Source organism: Sturnira hondurensis, unplaced genomic scaffold (assembly GCF_014824575.4).
Source record: "Sturnira hondurensis isolate 20B ecotype Veracruz unplaced genomic scaffold, ASM1482457v3 Scaffold0023817, whole genome shotgun sequence".
In the NCBI taxonomy this organism is placed as follows: Eukaryota; Metazoa; Chordata; class Mammalia; order Chiroptera; family Phyllostomidae; genus Sturnira; species Sturnira hondurensis.
Window position 1 is genome coordinate 328170 of NW_028096448.1, and position 21889 is coordinate 350058.

At 41.5% G+C, this 21889-nt stretch overlaps 1 protein-coding gene across 2 annotated transcripts in view; it reads right to left on the reverse strand.

Moving 5' to 3' along the window:
- Positions 1–1408: 1408 nt before the first annotated feature.
- NEDD9 (neural precursor cell expressed, developmentally down-regulated 9) overlaps positions 1409–21889 on the reverse strand; it is a 189929-nt gene continuing 169448 nt past the window's right edge. For both annotated transcript variants that reach the window (XM_037037986.1, XM_037037985.1), the window contains 5 exons: positions 10517–10618; positions 9957–10058; positions 7291–8529; positions 5923–6012; positions 1409–3719 (listed from right to left, as the gene is read on the reverse strand). In XM_037037986.1, the coding sequence (XP_036893881.1) occupies positions 3210–3719; positions 5923–6012; positions 7291–8529; positions 9957–10058; positions 10517–10618 (2043 nt within the window). In that variant the 3' untranslated portion in view covers positions 1409–3209. The remainder of the gene's footprint in view (positions 3720–5922; positions 6013–7290; positions 8530–9956; positions 10059–10516; positions 10619–21889) is intronic.

The window sequence follows — 21889 nt, forward strand, 5'->3', positions numbered from 1 at the left end:
AGACTCTGACTCACACTAAGCCTCAGATTTCTTTATTCCTGGCTGCTCTGTATTCCTGTGTATTACAACCCAATAAAAGCCCCTGAAGGAGGGGGCTAAATGCCTTTTTCCCCTGAGAAACTGGCCACTGCTCATGGCTTTTTTCCTGCGGGAAAATGGCCACCTCTCCTCCCCAAGCTGATCACATCCTGTCTCAGTCGTCTTTACTCTCATCTGTGGCACATTGGGGGACTTGCGAGAAAAGTCGCTCCCACACATTCTCACCAGTAGGGTATAAGAGCTGCATTTACTCCCCTTTCTTGTCAAGAGTTGGTATGGCTTTTCTTTTTAATTTTAGTGATTCTATTTGATATGTTTATATTTCATTTACTTATTGTTCATACATGTCTTCTTTTGTAAGGTTTCTGTTCAGAATTTTTGCTCAGTTAAAAAAAATCTGGTTGTCTTCTTATTCTGATGCATACCCTTTAGTGGGTGGATGTGGTGTGAATATTTTCTCCTTGTCTGTGCCTTTTTGCTTTCTTAGTGGTCTCCTTAAAAAGACTAAGGAGATGAAGTCTCCTTTTGATGAAGGAGTCTCCTTCAAAAAAGTCTCCTTTTCATTTTGATGAAGTTTAAATTATCAGTTTTTCTTTTACAATTTATGTGTTTTGTGTTCTAAGGAAACTTTGTCTACCTACATAAAAATTTTCCCTTTGTTTACTTCTAGAAGTATTAGAGTGCTACGTTTTACATTTAGGTCTATGATCTATTTGAGTTAATTTCTGTGCAGCATATAATGTAACAATTCATTTTTTCCCCATGAAGAGATGTACTCATTCCAGCATCATTTTTTCCCAAAAGACCTTTCATTCCCCATTGCAATGCCTTGATACTTATGTTGAAAAATCAATTAATGTTTATAGATGTGGGCAAGTGATATAAGGTATATTCAATTATTTTATAAATCCTGGTAGGATAGAACTGAGTGAAAGAGCAGTCTAAGCATTAAAAATAATTTAGGTAGTTAGAATACCTTTTTTCATCAAATATAGTTTTATTTTTTCTTTATGTCTATTCCAGAATGAATGGGACAGTATCCTTTATTCTAAAAGAACATGAATAGCAGTATCTGTGTGATCGCAGAACTATCCTACCTATTACTTAAAGTTACAGGCTTTCTGGTGAAGAGAAGCCTTGTTCCAGATATTTGGGTTTGGCAATGTTCACAGATTCTAGCATTTTCTTCAAATGCAAATGCATTCTGAAGTGACACAAAATCAACAAATACACAACTGGATTTTCCTAAAAAATCCAGATCGATAATATTGATAAATTGACTTTCTGTATTAGGAATGCCAAAATAAGCCTATGTTTAATTCTGTGATAAGAAAGGACATGTGGAAAAGAAAACCCAGTGGCTATAAAAACAGATCTAAAAAATTTAATGATTCAAAGTAGCCTCTACATACAAGATAACAGAAAGAATACAGACTGAACATTTTGACTTTAAAACTGAAATGTCGCCACTTAGAACAAGTCTGTCATTTCCTAAAAAACACACGTTTATAACAAAATCCACAAGGACACACTCTGAAGCTTTTTCAAGTGTTGTCGATTTTCAGTCATCCCCTTCCTCCCCAGACATTTATTTGTCACATAACAATACAGCCTTTAGTCTTCTTTTGGCAGAACAGAACTTTGAGAACTGTAACAGCAGTTGTTTTGAAAAGCACCTTCTGTGGTAAGTTTTACCATACTGGGATCATGCATTCTGCTCTTTAAATCTTGCTGTGTTCCTATGACTTGGATGTTTAAAATGCAAGCTTAATTCAGTCAAAGTATATATTGCAAATAAAAATGTTTTCAAACAAGCTGGAATGAAACCATTAACTAAGAAGTGGGCCGAAAGACCATAGATAGTGTGCTTCTTGACTTGGTAGTTATGTGAATACATTTTCTCACCAGGCAGGAAGTATTTTATTTGCTGCATGATCTACCAGGTGGCTTCTGGTGTGTCTGCGCTGTGCAACACCAGCAGGTGCAAGGGGATGGACTATGGAATGGATGCTGCACTGAGCGGTGAGATGGTGGTGGGCTGTGTACATAAGATTGTGGGCCAGACACAGTAGTAAGGACTAGATGGGCTCAAATAGCTACTCTAAGTGTCAAGTGTGCCTCTGCATGTTTTACAGATGGTGCAAGATCAATTCTCTTCGAGTAGGATGTGGACTCTTGGTCGTGACTCTAAAGTTCAGATGATGAAGGAACTGGCCAGTTTCCCTCAGGTAATGGGGGGATAGTAGCACCTAAGTGAATACTGAAAGTCAGAAAGGCCTGTACTTATACCTGGCAGATGAAATCATCCTTTTTGTGGATGATCATAGTCTGATTTGTTTTTATAAATTCCTGATGCAAATACGGTTTTCACACATCTGAAAACATCATTTGGAAAATCTCATGGCCAAATCATTAAAAATACAGACCATTAAATAGTCCCATGGAAGCACATGCTCTCCTTTCATTGTGACGTCCTCTTGGTGTTCAAACAACTCAGTCTCCATTGGGGACTTGGTTGCTTAACACACGTGTCTCTTCTCTCTCCAGCACCTACAGTATAGGAGCTTGGATCAACACAGACTTTCTGAAAGTTTTTCTGTAAGATGGCTTTTTCAACCAGAAGCGAGACATTTTGTAATATATACCTAAGATAGCCAATTTTAGAAAGAGTTTCAAAACAAGGACAAGTTATATACCATGCCTTGTTATTTGGAAGGTGAACACTTGAAATAGTTCCCTTCCCAGATGTGGGAGTGACAGGCTCAGAATAAATTGCTAGTATATGTAGAGCAATGTTACAACAAACTGGTATGTTTCCTTAAAAACAATGCAGCATTAAAATGTATTTACTAAGGTGCATCTTAATTCATGTTTTTAATGGAATGTATCACACACCTATAAACAAACACGAATAGACAAGCACACACACACAAGTGGCCAAGTTTCTGTACAGTTTATATCTTAGATGCTTATGTGTGTACATAACAATGCAGAGAAAAAAAGTTCTCCTTCTAACTCCCTGAATGTCTGAATGTTGTCTAAACCATACAGTGTTAAAATATTTCAATTCCATATAAAATATCTACAAAAATAGATAACATTTACAAAAACCAGATAGTATTTCCAGTTTTCCTTAGTAACCCACTCAGCGCCCCCTTCCTCCTTCCCTCTCAGAACGTGGCCATCTCCAGCAAAGAGCGCTTGAAGAGCTGCGCGTTCCTGGACAAGTCCGTCACTTGGTGCACCATTTCTTGCAGGGCGGTGGTGCTGGGATAATGGAGGGCGGCCATCTTCGTTGCCATAACTATAGTCTTGAGCTGTTCGCAGAGCTGGTTGCTGGAGTTCATCACTTTGTTGCGAATGTCCTGGGCAGCAACCTGCCTTGTCAGCGTGTCTCCAATGAAAACCAGTTTGTGTGCGCTCAGAATGACAAACTTGCTGTGCGCCACGAAGATCCGCGGGGGCTGGGCTGAGCTCACGCAACTGAAGAGAGCGTCAATGGCATTGAGAAGGGAAATGTAATGGGTCTCACACTGGTCATAGTAGAAGCAAAGCAACTGCCTGTCCTGAGCACCCACGCTGCTGTTTGTTGTGGGGAGGCTCTGAGAGGGCTTCCACTTTGAAATGTCATTTTCCACCGGCTTTGTAATTTCTTGTTCCAACAACTGGAACTGACTTAGCTGCAAGGAAGAAAAAACAAAAGATTTCATTAAGGGAAAGGCAGTGTGCTGTAATAAAAATTAACCAGAGCTTAGCGTTAAAAGACCAAGATTTTAATCCTAGGTGCTTATTAGATGTGAGGGCTTGGTCATGCCTTGCTTTCCTAAACCGTAAACTGTAGAAGTTGAGAAAGGTGATCCCTAAGAAATCCTCCAGCTCTGACTTTCTATCATTAGATGATTGGCCGCCTCAGCCCTTAGACTGGAAGGCAGCATAGGGTTTAAACTCAGCTCTATTACAGTTTATGAAAGTTAAATGAGTAAATATTTATAAAGTGCTTAGAAGAATAGCGTTTGGAATATTGTAGGCTCTATGTAAAGGTTTACTAAGTATTGAGTGGTATAAGGGAAAAATCAAATGCAGGGATCTCTTTTTCAAGTAAATCAATGACAGTTTGCTTCTTCTGGAGGAAAGTCTTGACTCTGTTCTTCAGGATGCTTAGATAAATGGTGATCCGTGTCCTATTTTGGTATAAATGACAATCCATGACCCAGTGCTTAGTGTAAATGTCAATCATAACCTACATTTTCTGTCCAGATTTATAAATGTTATTATTCAGCACTGCAGGGAAGACTAATGCATATTATATTTGCACTATGGAAAAGAATACCTCGAAGGAAATCTGAATGCTAACTGTGCATCATAGCAGCTCCACAGAATTGAAAGCAAAGGACATCACACAGAGTCAGACTCAATGAGTGTTAGCTTTCTTCTCCTCTCATTACTTCACCCAGATTGTGTATTCTTTAAATTCCAATGGTAACAACTTCCAGCTCTACCAACAAACCTCGAAAGAGACTCTTTTGCAGTAAGGACTATCTGTAAACTTAGCTCAGAACCCAGTCAATGTTTTACCCTGGGGTAGGGCTGAGTCAGAGCAGAGATAACCTCACCCAGCTCCTTCCCCAAGAAATGCACAGCAAGTTTTACTTTTCTACAGAATCTGTTTTCTTCTTAGGAATTGTTATGGCTTCAATAAGTTTCCTAAAATTTTGCTGTCTTACCTTGCCAAATGTTAAAGTAAACATAGAGACAAGGTGATGCTTCAAGATACTGAGTTTATACTTTTGCAAATATGTTCATGAATATATCATTTTGTTAGATATAGGGGTGAGAGGTTTTTCCATTTTACAGAGAAGTAACTCAAGTCCAAGGAGGTTATATGACTTATGTAAGGGCTCATCATTGGGTAGTCAGAAAATAAGGATGAGAACTGTGGTTTCCCGAGTGCAGTGTGACATTCCATGTCTCTACATGCTATTTTATTTCAAATTTTAAAAAGGCTTATACATCCTCAATTCATTGCTCTTTATTTTTATGCCCCTGCCTAGTAATACCCATTAATATCTGCCCCACTGAAGCTCGACTTTTGAATGAATCTTCCCTGCCCTAAGACCTTAGTAAATGGACTTGCATATATTTTGAAAATATTGGATCCTTCCTTCCCACCCTTGGATTTGGCCAAGAACAGCCAAGCCACAGGCTTATGTTATAGGGAAGAAATAGGTAGGTAGATGGATACATAGATAGATAGAGATGGCCAAACCAGAATGGTTTTTAGGAATTTAATGAGTCACTGAAGGAGTTGACTATCAGATGAGGAAGCTGAGATAAAAAGCCATCTTATAGAAAGGGCTTTGAGTGGTCATTTATGGGTTCTGTAAAGTTATAGGGGAGCCAAATGAGTAGATAAACAAAGGAAATTACAAGAAAATAGAGAAGGAAGCAGATTTAGAGAGAAGCAAAGGAAGTACAAGAAGGAGAATGAATATACAGTGCTAGTTCTCACTGGACTTGGGTACATCTTCATTTTCTGTTCCTGAATTTCCCTACTGTGGCCTCACTCTAGAATCGGTTTGCTTAGGCTAGCTTGAGTAGGTATTGCTCATTGAAATTAACAGCCTTAACCAAAAGAGTCCTAATATGTTAGATGTACAGGCTCAGCCTGTTAAAATTGCTGTTTGGATGTAATCCAGGTACACCACCTGGATTACTAAAATCATAAACCTTCTCTTTGTTCTTACCCCCTATTATATACCCCGGAGCTTATTTATACCAAAGTGTGCTGGAAGGATCAAAATCATGATCTTTTGAAGTTATACCTTTCTTACTAAGCAGGAAATCTTTTCAATACCAAGTGGTTTTTGTTCTGATTGAACTTACCTGATGATGTTCCAGCTGCAGCTTGTTCTGCTTGATGATATTTTCTTTTTCCAACAGCTCTTTCTGTTGCCTTTCAAATTCCTCTTTACCCTATTATTTTCAACATAAAGAAAACATTACATCACCACTATGATTCACTTATGCTAACAATTTCATTGACAAATGTGTAAATACTCTTTCATTTTCCACTGCCTTGGTAATTTCCCGCGTATCCAGTTAGACTCTGTGAATCCCAGACAGGGATGACACACTTCTCAGCCAGACTTCCAGAGTCACTGTGTGTGTTAGGGCTGCAAACTAAAACCCATTTCTGTGTAGGGTGCCTCTCTCTCTGTCCCACTTTACCATTTTCAGAGAGCTATCCATGACTCTCTGCAAGCCTCCTTACCCAGTACTATTTCTCAGGTTTCTTTTCTAATAGATGATATGTGAACCCATTGATCTCCTAACCCTGGTTTAAATGTGGTCCATACTGCACTTCTAGTTTCTTTGAGTCATCTACAACTCCACGCCACAATAATATATCTCAACAGGCAGAGAGGGGCAACCAGTCCTTTCCTCAGCACTAGGTGTGGCTCATTGCTGCTTTCCCTAGTTTCTTGTACTGAAGGGAATGGTAGTTAAATAGTTCTCAGGATAATCTTTGGTTCTTAGTCAAATAAAAAGAATGGCAGAATAAAAAATTAAGCCAAATCCTAAATAATGGATCTTGGTAGAATGCTTTAATCCCCCACAGTGAAAAGGCACGTTGTCAGGATCCCAGGTCAACTTGGTAGAATTTCCACCTGTAGGAGGCAGACTTTGACTGCTCAATTTCCCATATGCAGGTTAAGTTCTAGGTCAACTGGAAAATGCCTCATGGTTTTCAAGTCTGAGAGGATGGGACCTTAGAAATTCTCTAGTGCAGAGGCTTTCAATTATTTTTTCTTAACAGTTAAACTCCACCACTTAAAAATAAATTATCATGTGGAACAATATCATAAAATGTAAATAGAAGTGGAGCTGGTGTAGTTACCTAAGGGCCCACTCTCCTACTGGGGGAAACTCTTCCATCAATGGGATCTAATACAACTCTGGGCTTCATTCATTTTCCAAATGAGGACATTAACATCCAAATGAGGACATGAACCTCCAGGGAGGTTACATAAGTTGGTCACATAATTAGTGTCAGAGAAATGTCTCAAGCCCAGGACTCTGGACATTCAGGTCAATGTTCTTCCTCCTGTGCACTGCCTCCAATTAATGACCCACTGGGATTAACACTAATCGTGTGCTCTTTTCTGGTAGTCCAACCTACCAGCTTCACAGGCCTTAGTTCTGGGCTCCCTGAATGTGAATGTAGGTGCTTTAGGAATCTGGTCTTTTTACCTGTAGGTGGACATAGTCATAATCATCCATCCAGCTCCTTTCAGAGCCATCACTGCTACCACAGTCAGCTATAGGTTGGTCCTTGCCCAGGCTTGGGGGTAATGTCTTGTTGAGGGCCTGGGCCTTGTGGTCTCCAGAATGCAGCAGCTGTATCTGGGATCCAGCATGGGGGTACTCAGTGGAGTTCATGATGCTCTCAGGCCCATTCTTCACATGCAAGCTGCCGGGGCCTGGTCTGAAGAGGGCCTCTGCATTGGTGTTGATGGTTGTGGTGAGCTGCTTGGCATCATCGGGCACTGTCTTTGCCACCATGACAAACCGGTCCAGATCATCACACTTGTTTTGGGGCTTGTTGATAGCCAGGACATTGAGGGACCAGCTACACTCATTTAAGTCATGGCTGGTTTGACTCAGAATCTGGTGGGAGTCTTCCACTCTCTGGAGCTCCCGCTTCATTTTGTTGTAGAGGATGAGTTCTGGGAGGCAGGAAGCATTTGCTACAGCACCCTTGGCAAAATGGAGATAGTCCCTCAGAAACAGCTCCACCTTGTCCACTGCGGTGCGTATCTCGTTGATGTGTCGTTCCATGTATCCGTAACACCGCCAGTCCGTGGTGGTGACTAGTGCCATTAGGTTGGAGACGCCCATCTCCAGGGTCTGCTGGAGCCGATGAAGTCTCTCAATGGCTGTGTCTGGATCCAGCAAGAGCCTTTTGTCCTGAGACGGGGAAGCTGATAGTGAAGACTCTTTTGAGGTGGTGGAAGATGTGGACATATTACTCCTGGTGCTGCCTGTACTGGAGAAAGACAATCGGTTGATTCCATCTACCACGTCCTGAGAGCTTTTGGAATCTGCTGGGTTGTGCAGAGGAACATCGTAAACACCATTTCTTTCTTCAGGGTTTGCTTTCTCACTGGTTTCTGCTGGTGGTTCCAGAAACTGAACCCCTCGTGGGATATCATATGCATCATTCTGAGCACCCACCAATGGTCCCAGCTGTGGGGGTGAGTGTTTCAAGGAAATGCTTTGGTGTCTTTGTTCAGCAGCTCCCGAAGCATCGCAGTTATATTTCATGTGAAGGTCATTCCCCACCAGCTTGGTACTAGTTGGGGGGATGTCATACACACCCTCAGGTCTGACATCTGGCCTTCCAGCTTGTCTCATCGGAGAAGGAAAATCATACTCTTTTTCCCTGAGCCCTGTTTCATCTCGGCAAGCAGAGGGTGGAATGGCATATACCTGAAAAGTAAGAACAAACTGAAAGTAGTATTTGTTGAGTTGGCTCACGTTATTGTGTGGAAACAACTGTACACTAAAAATAAAGGCCTGGATTCTCAGTCCTGTTTGCTGCCTCCTTTTCTTCCACCTCCGCTCACTGTTGAGAGGTATTTCCAAGGCTCTGCTCCACTCCACTTCCTCCATCCTCTGATAAGAACATCCTTCCCCTGGCCCCAGTGCTGACTGTTGTGTGGACCCTCCTGGCTCAGTTGCTCTCCTTGGGGTCCAGTCCCACATTTCTTTTTTTTTTTCCTGAGGCTTTTTCCCATATTTTAATTTATTTGTTTTTCTACAATTATATTTTATATTATTGCTTTCAGAGGGCAGGGAACTCTTAGTACAAAAGATCTTTCATTTGCAGTCAGTTCCTTCATAAAATAAACAATTGCTAGCATTTTTAGAGGGGGACAAATTAAATCTCAGTTTAAAGGCACCTGGGGGCGTTGTTATTTGAAATGATCATGTGCTATATTCAGTCCCATGTTTCTGACCATTTCCTGGGTATCCTTCCTTGGAGGGTTCAGGCTGAGAGGCAGTGTATGCATTAACACACTGCCCTAGGTGTCAGAAGATCTAACGTCTCTCCCCACATCCACCGGCTGTGCGATACTTAATAAGCCACTTAAATGTATGAGACATACTTCCCTTATCTGCAAAATAGGGATAACTGTACTTGTGTAGGCCTCCTCCTTCGGGTAACAGAGTGAATCAAATTCATTAACACATATACATGGACTGAATAAACTGTAATATCCTGTGTACATGTATTAGTTGCTTGCCAAACTGAATGAATGATTTTAGCTTATAGACTACCCCATTTTTTTTAGTGGAGGGCCCTAAATGTGGAATCCCTAGAGTTACCTTTTTTTAAAATTCTTTCTGCCCATTTATTTGTCTGTCTCCTCCTTTCTTCGTGAGCTCCACAAGAGCAGAGACCATGCTTATGTTTTCTTTTTAAATTAAATTTGTTGTGGTAACATTGCATAACAGGATCGTATGGGTTTCAAGTGTCCATTTCTGTGATACAAGATTTGCATATTGCGCTGTGTGTCCACCACCAGAAGTCAGACCATCTTCCGCCATATATAAGGCCCTCTCCACAACCCCTGACCCCTTTCCTCTACTAACCACCACCCTGGTGTCTGTGTCCACGAGTTTCAGTTTTATTTGCCATATTATCAGTGAAATCACGTGGTTCTGAGTTATCTTTAATTATTCCCCTCTCTTCCTCCCTCTTTCCTTGTCTCTCATCCCTCTTCTTCCCTCTTTCCTTATCTCTCATCCCTTTACTCTCTCATAGACGGTTTTCCCCTTTGGTCTGCCCTTCCTGTTTTATCCCAGTAAATGCACACACACACTTTTCTGCTGCTCTGTAGGAGCTCACTCACCCCTTTGGTGGGAGGGATGTCATAGACCCCTTGAGGTTTCATCTCTCCCACTGGAACCGAAAACACAGGACCTTTCATTGATGATGGAGGGATGTCATATACCTGAAAAGAAATACCTGAGTTACCTGGAATAGAAATGTCTTATACTTATTATTTTTATGCTATTAAGCTTTTAGTTATGGGTTTATTTACCAGCGTATGTATTATGGCCTTATTCTTTGACAGCATTCTATGTAATAAGGTTGGTGAAGTTTTTCTTTTTCAATGTCTTATTTTTTGAATTATCCTGAACATAAAAATGATCTTAAGTGAAATATCCACAGTGTCTGTACTTTAAACTGTGGTTGAAGTTATATACTTTCTGAAATAAAATGATAAAGTGATAAGCAACAACAGCTTTATCAGATCACTTAAATAATGTTAGCTACAATGGCTCCTGGATAGATAAATCAAGCTTCTATAAAATATACACAGTTTGTAAATTTCCTTTCTTCCGTAGCTCTGAAGGAATGCCACCTGAAGCACTCCGGTCCTCTGGGGATCAGAATCCTGGTACGTACCCCTTGAGTGGTATGAGAAGGAGGGATATCGTAGACGTCCTTTTGGTATCTGGATGGGTACTCATACACATAACCGTGGCCTGTCCTCAGTGGGGTTATCACCTGTGGGCAAGAAGACAAAGGTGTAAAATTCTGAGTTCAAGTCCTGAGTGAATCTCCTAGCCTCTTCATCAGACACTTCTCTCTCATTTCCCTCATCAAGCGAAAGGAAGAGAAAAATCCAAATAAATAGGGAAGAGAGAACAGGAAGGAGATGGGGGATACCAGATCAGTAAACTTTTAAATCTCTCTTGAATTCCAGTGAAGAACAAATACCCAAAACACCTCTATCTCCCTTCCCCATGGTAGCAAAATCCTCTCAAAGTTGGCCAGATAAAGTCTCAATTCCCAAAAAGGTGATTCAAGGGAGAACCACTTTTACATTATGATTGTCCTACATCATTGCTTTGGAGCATCAAAAGCTCAGCATAATGAAAAAAATAAATCTTAAGGTACTGAAACTGTTTGTAAAGCGAATAACTCAAATAGAGTTCATCCACTTAAAATTCCTCTCATACCTTCCCCAGGATGCCTCTTCATCTGACTTTATTATGATTACAAGTAAAATTCCATAGGTCACTAGAGTACTTTGTAAAGCTAAAGCTCACACATGGCTGCCTTTAGAAGCCTCTGGTAGCTTTCAGTCTAACTTAGAAAACAAATGAAATACTGAGTCAGGGAGTCCCCAGAAACAGAGTTCCCATTTCCACCAGAGAAACAAGCATCCCAGACTGTACCCAAGTCCAAGGGATGTCAAGAGTCAAGTACACTCATCACAACTCTGGCATCTGGAGCCAATGTCCATAAAACAAACTGCACCCAACACGCTCGTGTTTTCATGTCTCCATACTTCACTGTGCCCTAAGAACAGACAGAGAAGTCATTTGAACTTAAAATTCATTTTGAAATATATTTAATCTTCCAAGAGCTTCTACATTACCAGGGTCTTTTTTCTGCCTAACCCCTGTCCCTGAATGACTAACAGAGCCCACCTCGGTATTGCCCACAACAGTTCTGAGAACAGATCTTTCAAATAAGGAAGAGTTGGTTGTTCCTTAGGAGACTCTCATCTTTTATCCTTTCTCTAACAGGAGAACTCTGGCGTCAGGCTGCCTACAAAACTATGTGAAAAATGCTCATGTCTGTCCTCTTACGCTGAAGTCGGTGGAACTCAGCCAAATGCACCAATGCTTCTCTCCCCAGGGGCTCTAAATGCCCAAGTTCAATTTAAATCTCTGGTGCTTGTGGCTGGTTGCATCTTGTGATGAAGGTAAAAGAGATTAGCATGCAAGTGTGCAATCACCACCCCCATCAAATCTCTCCACTGCCTGCAGTTTAATTAAGGAATCTATGGCTTTAAGGTTTGTTGGCACAGAGCATACAGAATCATTTTATCGAGTGGCTGCTATATTGTGCAGAGCAAATCGTCCTTTTTAAAGCAGGATGCCCTTTGCTCAAGAAAAACACACTGTGTTCCTAATGCTCTTATATAATTTTTTTCACTGTTGCTGAGGAGGGAAATGAAGTATCTTCTCTTAGTCTATCTCATCAGTTCCTCTATTTATAGCTCTCTATCTTCGTTTTATAATAGAACATACTCACAATGCAGCTTTTGTTCATTCTAAAAGTTTTTAAGAGTAGATTCTATGCAAGGTTGCCAAGTTAGCAATAATGCTAATTGAAAACCAAGGCTGGCTATGCTACAGGCCAGCTAAACAGCTTCATCATTAGTTTAAGAAGGGAGGGGGCTGGGTTGTGTTGGTATCTGAAAATAACCCCTGGTGAAACGTAAACACATGGCATGACCTCAGGAAGGTGGGGGCACGGACCAGTCTTTTTCTTTGTTTTGTGGATTTTCCCTGGCAGAGCATTACTGCTACCCAGTATTTAACATCTCGCTTCCTGACAAATGTCATAGAACCCCAGCTTGCTCTCTCTTTCTCATTTAAAGGATGCCTGTGGTCACCTGTTTTTTTAAAAAACTTTGTATTCCAAACCAGTCATTTTCCTTGTTTATGCATTAAAAAAAAACAGATGGTGAAAACCACAGGGGAATAAAGCCAACAAAATACAACCTCCCCATTTCCAGCATTCCCAACGTTACCATCTAATTTGCATCAGTCCACGAATGGCATTTAAATGGGACCAGCATTTTGCATCTGGTCAGATACATCCAGGGCATACAGCAATCCACTGTGTGACTTCTGAAAGAACGTGGAGCTGGAATCTACTTTTGGACGCTCTCCTCCTCAGCTCATCACTTGGGTCACTTTCATGCCAATTGCGTGTTCCCTCCTCAGAGGAAAGTGCTGACTGTTCTGTACCTTACAAAGTATCCAGTTCTGTGGTTCATCAGGCCTTTTCTTCCTGCTTCACATAGTGCAAAAAAACCTTTCCACTATCCCGAGTTACTGAACCTTAGCCTACCAGGAACACCAACATCTAGCTCAGGGAATGTGTAAGTTTTGGAAGAATCCCCCCCAGGCAATTGCACAGCAATTGCTACACACAGGGTATTTTAAAACTGATTTTCTCAATGAAATCAAGTTATGTTTCTCATTTCCTTTCTCTCTCAGTTTGTTTTTCTTCTCTGCATTCCTTTCATTCTATCTATGTATTTATAGTTACAAGAGCTTAGAATTAGGAACTGACCAAACCGACCTCTTAGTACACTAGTGTTGCTGCAAAAGGGGGCTAAACTGTGAGATTCCTAGGCTCTCAGCACCTGCTTTCCTCATCACCCTGGAGGAGGACCTGCATTTTCCAAAAGTGGGTTTTCCGTCCAGATGAGGAATCTGCCCTTCCTCTGATGCTAGTCAACTAATGGAGGAGTCTGAAGGTGCACACTGAGAAGAGCTATGAAGCAGAGAACAAGGGCTGACTATAGACATTTAGATCAGGGAGAATCCATTAAATAAATTTCCAAGGCCAAGCCCTGGCAGGGTATGATTAAAAGTCCAGAGGCCAGGATTTTGTTAGTTCTCTAATTAATCGGCTGGCATAGAAATAAACAAAGAGACATGACCTGCCCCGCCCCATAGTTTGATGTGTTTATTTACACCATTTTGAGCCTCAGATCCTGGGCAGCATGAGCTGTTTTTAGAGATGCTTTAAATACTTCCATATCTCATAATTATGAGAGCCATGCATGCTGAAATTTTAAAGAAGAGGAGTCTGTCTTTAGAGTAGTAGCCAGGGTTAGGGAACCCTGAAAACCAATCCATGTGGGAGTCAGTGAGCTGGAAGAGAGGACTTTAGGGTCCGTCAGCTGTACCTCCACACTTGGTTTGGCTCGGCATGCACCTGGAGAGAGAGCAAAGGCCTGCTATTCACATGCCCATTGGGGCTGAGCAGGGAGGGCGAAGGGAGAAGCAAGCTGGGTTGTATAGCAAGACAGAACTCACACCCTACAGAAAGCAGGCAGTTCAGTCCTCAGTTCCAGCCAGCTGCCATCCTGAGAAAATATACCCTGTGTTCCCAGATCTTTCAAGTTTTAGAAGAAACCAGAAATCTGAATTTTTATGTGAAATCTTCAAAATTAGGTTAAACATTTCAATCAGTATCTTGGCCAAAGTAATCATGTCTTTGGCCCCCAAGATACCAGTCTTCACCTTCATTTGTGTATTTCTGTCCTCTTCCCTCAGTACCTTGAAAGCCTCTGAGGGCGGGGCCAAGGAGCTCCCTACCAATCCCCTGCCTCGGCAAGTCTGAGCGTCTCAGCTTTTTGATACACACCCTGCCTTCACACCTCTGGCGCATTCATTCCTGCTGTGTCTTTGTCAAGGTGCTCTTCTTCCTTTCCTCAGAATCCAACTTTATTCAGTTTTCAAGGCCAAGCAGGGTGCCTCTCTCCCACGATGCCTTCCCAGACAGACACAACAGCTCCCTCCCTGGCACTCTCCAAGCGGAGCGTGCACCCACACATATCCAAAGGCACCTGTCACTTGTGGTTCGGCTGTTTTAGTGCCTCCTGTCTCAAAACCGTGGAGACAGAGACCATTTTTTCTTCTTTTGTATTTAAACAGCAGGACCTAGCATGGTGCCTTGAATATAGCAGGTCTTAAGTGAATGTATTGACTGAATATATTAACAAACTAAAGGAAAGGTCAAGGCTATTCTTAAGCAAGAGGGTGTGACACTGGAGAGGACAGTAAACAAAGTCTGCCTGTATGGAATAAGGTTGGCTATAGAACAAGTTAGCTTTAAGTTGAGTGGGACCCAAGGAATAAAGGGGCATAACTGTGTCTTATCAACCATGCGTGGTAGTTTTGGGAGATAAGAAAGCAGAGAGACTGTTATATAAAGCTGAGAAATCAGAACCATGGAATAATTGTCACCTGCACCATGACTTAGTGCAAACCACCACTGGAGACCAAGTAGTGCCCCCCGTCCCCATGGTTTCCCTCTTCCCAGTCTAGAGCCCGCGCGAGACACAAACGCCTGTGTTCTTCTCGGCTACAGCTAGAAACATGTGGAGGAGTTTTTCAAAGAGAGATCAAAACACTTCTGATGTTTTTACCTTAACACCAGAAGAAAGGAACAGAGTCGCGCTTTCTCTAGTTATGAGAATATGTGACAGGCCTGTGTCATGGGAAGCTGAGTAGCAGAGAACATAGCCGCACTGGGCATTGAGCTCACTGAAAGGGTTAGGTCGGATGAGGGGAGTGAGTGAGAATCTCAGCTGGACTCAGACAGAGCTGGATCTAAATCCTGGCTCTCCTGCTCACTAGCTGGGAGAACATGACCATGGCATCTATCCATTGTAAGCCTATTTCCTCATTAGTAAAATGGCAGTGAAAATGCTTATAGGGTTTTATCAGCATTCAGTGAGACAAAGTACATAAAGTACTCAGCACAGAGTGAACCCTTACGCCTTATCTATTTTAATAGAATTGTTATCTAGGTTGACCTGTTTTAACTTTGGACTTAAACAAAGTCTGCCTTGAACACAGATGCTACAGGTGTTTTTTATACCTTTCTCCAGTGAGGGGGAATATTGAACTGTCTGGAGTGGCTTACTGAGCTAGGGACCCTGATAACCATGCCCCATTTTGGATTGGGATCTTAAGGGCTGCATGCAAAAGTAGGATTAACTGGACGTGAACCCACCCTTGCGTAGGCTGAGGCTAGGTTTTAAGTCATCAGGGTTGGCAAGAACATCTCAAAGTCTGAAATTAGAATCATGTGTGTCCATGAGGCTGGCAGAAGGAAATAAAAATCGTCTCTGGAAGTAGAGGATATCTTTGTAGGATTTCTTAAAATGATTTCTACAAATATTAAAAAAAATACAATGTCTAACACACAAAGACAATGAGGAAAGTAGAAGATAAGACAGGGAAAAAGGACAACAGCCTCTTCTTGATTTTGTTAATATGATGAGGATGTGGTTTGTGTTTTCATGATCATAGATCTCAGCTCTTAAGGCCGTTTGCTTCAAAATGTTTCATGATTAAATTAAACCATGGGAGAAAACAAAATTTGATCACTCTTGGAATCAACTCAGATGGAAAGAAATGAAGCTACACAAATGCACACATTGTTCCTAGTGGGGTCTACAAGACAATGGGAATTTGAAATCAAAGCAGTAAATGGCAAGAGACTTTGGCCTTGATAACCAGCAGTAGGTTTATTTGGGTTACTGTTTTACTCTGGTCACATCAGTGTTGCCATTGTCACTATTATCACTATAACAGCCTAACACACTTCAGTGGAAAACCCCAGGAGAAAACACACTTTATAAGGCTTAGAGATAAAGATGTTTATCTAAGAGAAAGATGACAAGGTCCAAAATCCAGGGCACTTGACTGAATTTCTCTTCAGACAAGGCTTTTTCAGTGGAAGATCACAAGCTGGGTCCATCAAGAGGGTCTCACCAAGAAGTAGGGCACATTCACATCTGGGATATCTTAGAAGCAAAAAACTTCCCACAAGACAACTTCTGTTCACACGGTAACCCTTGTACCAAGGTCTCAGCAAAGTCTACTTGAGGGCTTCTTTCCTTGGGCATCCATTTTTCATCCTTAAAGCAGAGCCTGGGATGGGGGCATCTCAGCAGCAGAGGCCCTGAGTCTAGGGGAACTTCAGCTTCCCAACTGCATACTGACAGTTCAGTGGAGTGCTGGGGGAAGTGGGAAGGGAGCAGGATGCATCATTCACGAAGGCAGATCCTCCTTTCCCACCAAGAATCCTGCAAAAGCTGATTAATAGGGCCTCGGATCCTGCCACAGTCTGCTGTGCTGTTTTCTGATGCCAGCCCTACCACCCACTGACTTATCACAACTTCTCATCTCTCTTTTCCAACATTCACCCCTGTTTTGATTCCTTCCCTCTTTTCCATGCTACCATAAACTCCAAGGAAGAACAAAGACAGTGAAAAGGATATCTAGATAAAGCCTTGATAATTAACCAATGGAGTTACCCCACAAATCTAGCAGAGCATGCATGTGTGTAACCAGCTCCTGGTGTTCGGCCCCAAGGCCTAGTCAAGAACTGGGCAATGCAGGTGGTGCTCAGGAAATATAATATGTAAATGATGGCATGTTAAAAAGTGCCACTGTGCCATTACAATTACAGTACAGATTTATAAGCTCGCCATTAACAGTACTTAAGATTGTCAGAATTCAAAAGCAGGCTTCCCTCATTAGCAGTCATTAATTTGCATTTTTCTTGGCATATGTAGAAAGTAAAAGTAGATTGCTTCCTATCTATCTCTAATGTCCCCAAACCCCCTGTTTTCCTTACAATTTTATACTTTATTTATTTTTATCTCTGGGTTTCATGCATTAGCAAGAGTATTTAGACTTCTAAAACTGCCTTTTGGAAAGGACTTACTTCACTTAAATGCCCTTAAAAAGCATTAACAGAGCCACCACAGTATTTATTAGATCTTATAATAACCTCTTTGTCTTCGAGCCTATGAACTGTGTAACCCTTTCCCTTTAAAGAAAACCCCAGGAAAAGAAACATTACTATCATCACTGCCTGCCCACTAGAACTTAGATCCAGTTTTCAGCAACTGCAAAGTTATAGAAGTCTGTTTAAAATCCAAGATTACTGGTTGCTTTTCTATGACCAGAGGAAAAGCCACATGTTGCCTACACTGGGTTTATTAATTCTCTGTAAATTCTCCCTGCCCAGCTTGGGTGCAGCAGTGAGCTCATTTATTTACTTGCATAGCAACAATATAATGAAAACTGGGTCTGGCCATAAAAAGCCACCTTCACGGGCCATGGCCACAGTTAACCCTTCCTAATGTTTATCTTGTGCTCATCAAGATTTTTCTTCCTATTTTTGGGAAGCAATATACTCTCCTTTAAAGACATCTGGATGTTTGATTTTATGCTAGAACTATACAGCCAGTCTCTTTTTCCAAATGAGGAAAAAGTCACAACTGAAAGCTCAGAAGTGGAATGGGGCTCTTGGGTCACTTTCATTTGACACAGCATTGGGCGGCAAACCACTCAGTGGAAACAGTGCCCTGATTGTTAAGGCCCAAGCACGTCTCCCCTGCTGCTCTCAGGAAGCTCTTTGTGTAGCGAGCGCTAAAGCAATATTTAGTTATGGGGTGACCAAGCGCCAAAGAGCAGCTAGAAGCTTTTAACGTGAAAGAACATGATGGGAAATGACGTCTGGGTTCCTAAGTGCTTGAAGTCTTTCTCTGGACAAAGCTGAATACAGCCCGTGACAGTTGGGTAGAGCAAAGCCATTTCTTTCTTTTTTTAAATATCCCACGGACCAAAATGTTCTTTGAATAAAAACTAGAAAAGGCACAAGCATTTCTGTTCTTTTGATGTCCAAATAAATTCAACAGGACATTAAGCACTAAATCTAGATTTTGAATTGGATTTTAGAGAGATGCCCACAGATGCTCTAAAGGGGATGCCATTATGGAAATGAGAGAAGAAATGAAAATTTCTGGACCCAAATGCCTATGGGCATCGTTTGTTCCTTAAAAAGGAGACCTCCCAAGGCTTAACTGGGAGAAAGCACAATGGCTGATGGAGCGAACTGATCACGTGGCAGAACTTGGTGCCAGTTCTGAAGGGGGCTGACCCAGAACTGTTGCTTCAAGAAACACTAAAGGCTTCTGCCAAGCCAAGAGGATTAAACAGAGGAAAATGGGCAGAAAATAATGAGTTCCAGGACAAAGTATTTTCTCAGCTCTCAGTAACAAAGAAGGGATAAGAGTCCTCCTTATTACCCAGACCCGGTACAAGAACAGATCTGCAAGCTCTCATTCTCCCTGGCTTAGCATATCCCAAGCCTCCCCCTGTGTTCCTGCCTGGTCCTTGCTTTCTACTGACAGGGTTCTGTCTTCTTAAAGGAGACTATGGTTCTAGGCAAGAAGGTGCACTGGATCCTAAGGGAAGGGTATGAAGGATTTGTCAACACTTAGAGGTCAACTGAAATGTATATTAACATCTGAGTGTCTTTTATTTAACAGTCTTGAGGTCAGGTCATTTCATTAAACTTTTCAAGCAACACTGGGGGGGAAATCAGATAAGGCCATTTGGATTGTAAAAATTTTAGTAAAGATCATTAAAGACAATCCAGCCCTACTCCCCATTTCACAGTTGAGGGAACAAAGGTTCAGAGAGGTTATTCAGCTCCTCGATGACAGAGAAGAAATAAGAACCTTGGTTAGCTGGATCCAGCAGCCCAGCAGAATGTCCTGTTGCCTATATTCATAAGACATGTTAAAAATTTTGCTACTTTTTTTTAGTATGTTTTTTTTAACTTTAAGATTTTATTTATTTGTCTTTAGAGGGGAAGGGAAGGAGAGAAGGAGAGAAATATCAATGTATGGTTGCTTCTCGTGAGTCCCCGGCTGGGAAGTGGCCTGCAACCCAGGCACGTGCCCTGACTGGGAATCGAACCGCAATCATGTGGTTTGCAGGCCTGTTCTCAATCCACTGAGCTACACCAGCCAGGGCAAAAAATTTTGCTACTTTTCTAATGTCGCAATAAATACTCCCAAAGAAAGTTACTTCCTTAATTGAGAAGCAAAACTTAAGAACTGGGTATCTTATTTGGGGGGGGGGTGCCCCTTTTACTGGCAAGTAATTCTGGGAGATTTAACTTTATCTGGTTAAATGAAGTTATCCATTGGAAGCAATTTGAAAAGACTGTATTTCCAAAGGCAGAGAAAACCAATCCAGCAATGGTCTCAGCAGCGTACCACGCACTTTATATCAGGGTAATGACCTGTTCGGTACTTCTGGGTCAGCCCTGCATGAAACTGACCACTGCAGCTGGGAGGTGGCATTTCTATGTTTCTTCACTCAGCTTCCCTTAGCATTGAGGCTACTCTAAGGATCTGAGCTAGGAGTCTTCTGGAGCGACTTTAATTCTTCCTGGCCAACAGGATGCTTTTTAGCATCCAGGATTCTGGTGAGCTGGATTCGCTAATGAAGTGTCTAAATGTGCCCTTTTATTTTAGGGCTTGGCAACACCAACCATAAGCCAGGATGTAAAAATTATTAGTTTCAGAGTCAGACAGACTGAAATATCAATCCTGCCTCTTAGTAGAGTTATGTCCTTTAGCAAGTTAACTTCTCAGACCTCAGCTCCTACCCTGTGAAGTGAAGGTTGTGAGGAATGCCTTATGAGGCTGTTGAGAGGAGTAGATGAGATTCTGGACATAATGTCTGTAACATGGAGCCAAAGTTCAAGGCCACTTTTGAGTCAACGCCACTTTATTTATTTGTTTCTTCAATGACTTATTATTATGGTTTAAATCCTCACCTGAGGATGTATTTATTGATTTGAGAGAGAAAGAAACATCAATTGGTTGCCTCCCATACACACCCCAATGGGAGATCACATCCGCAGCCTAGGTATGTGCCCCGATCAGGAATCAAGCCCACAATCCTTTAGTGTACGGGGCAGCACTCCAACCAACTGAGCCACCTGGCCAGGATGAGTCAACCCCACTTTAGATCTAAAATTATCTCGAAAAATGAGGGAATAACTTAATAAACATGCTAAAGGCTACACAGTCGATTGCTGGTGAATTTGAAGACAAATAACTTTTCTGATGAACAGCTGGTTTAAGCACACATTGCTTTGAGAAGACCAAATATTAGAAAAATTATTCAGATAAATCAGATGTGATAATGGCATTGCTAAAGGAGTCTTTGCTTCAAAAACTGACTGTCTCTAGGGTCCCTTGGAAGAGAGGACTCCTTTGTACTCTTCAAATATTACTGGAGTTACAACTTTTAAGCAAGACACCTCTCTAGGAGTATACCTTGACAGCTAAGTTTGTGGCACAACTGCTGAGAGACCAGTACATTTCTGATGGTATCTAGCTCTGCATTTTGCACAATGTACTCAAAACAAAAGCACTTTTAAAGATGTGTGCCACCAATATTAAGTTTGAATGTCATCATCAAATCAAATAAATAAATGTATTCTTTTCCTCTCCCTCACAAACACAGCATTAACCACTTACTTAGTGTGACATCATACTACCCACATACTGTCTGACCTATTCACTCTGATAAGTACAGTCACTTAGCATGAAATTACTGAAAAAGAAAGATTACCTCTGTTTGCTTTTGTGTGGGTTTATAAGAAGTTATCACTGCACTCTTAGACATATTCATTATCTCTGAGCTTTATAACAAACTGCAACTGAGTTTGTAGGCCTTGGCACTGACCAAACTAAAAGGGCCTTTGTTCACTTTTAAGGAGCTCTTACAGTTTGCTCACCCCACTGGCATGGGTTGAATCTACTGGGAAGAGATACTTCTCATTTTCAAAGTGAGCTCATCAAGTCCTGCCCTTGAATTGCTCAAGGACTTCAAATTTTGTGTAAGATTTAAAATTTATCTTGAATCTTGAGGGTAGAGATTTTAGATGAAAGTTCACTTCTCTGCACAACTCAACAAGTCATGTGCTGAGGAAATAAATTTATTTAAATTAGGGCGATTTTCATACAGAAATGTACAGCTCTAGAACACGGTCATACTTTACTGAGTTTATAAGTGAGGAAACTAGAAGTACCTCCTGTCTTGTCAAACCCTGCTGTTTTTCAGGGGGTATATATATGTATGTGCGTGTGTGTGTGTAAGGAGGGAATAAAAGAAAGTGAGGTAAAGTCAGAGTTTATCTTCTCTGGGCAATTTCATTTCCTCTAAATCTATTTTTACTTGTTGGGAGACAGATCATACAGCTAATATATAGCAATTAGTCGGCCAGTAACTGAGTGTTGCTCCAGGCAACCAGATTTCACAATGCTTCAAATCCCAATAAGGGGAAGTCCTGCTCTTAAACATTGGCTATGGGCGTGTGCATATGTGACTCTGTGTGTGTGTAATTCATGACTCAGTG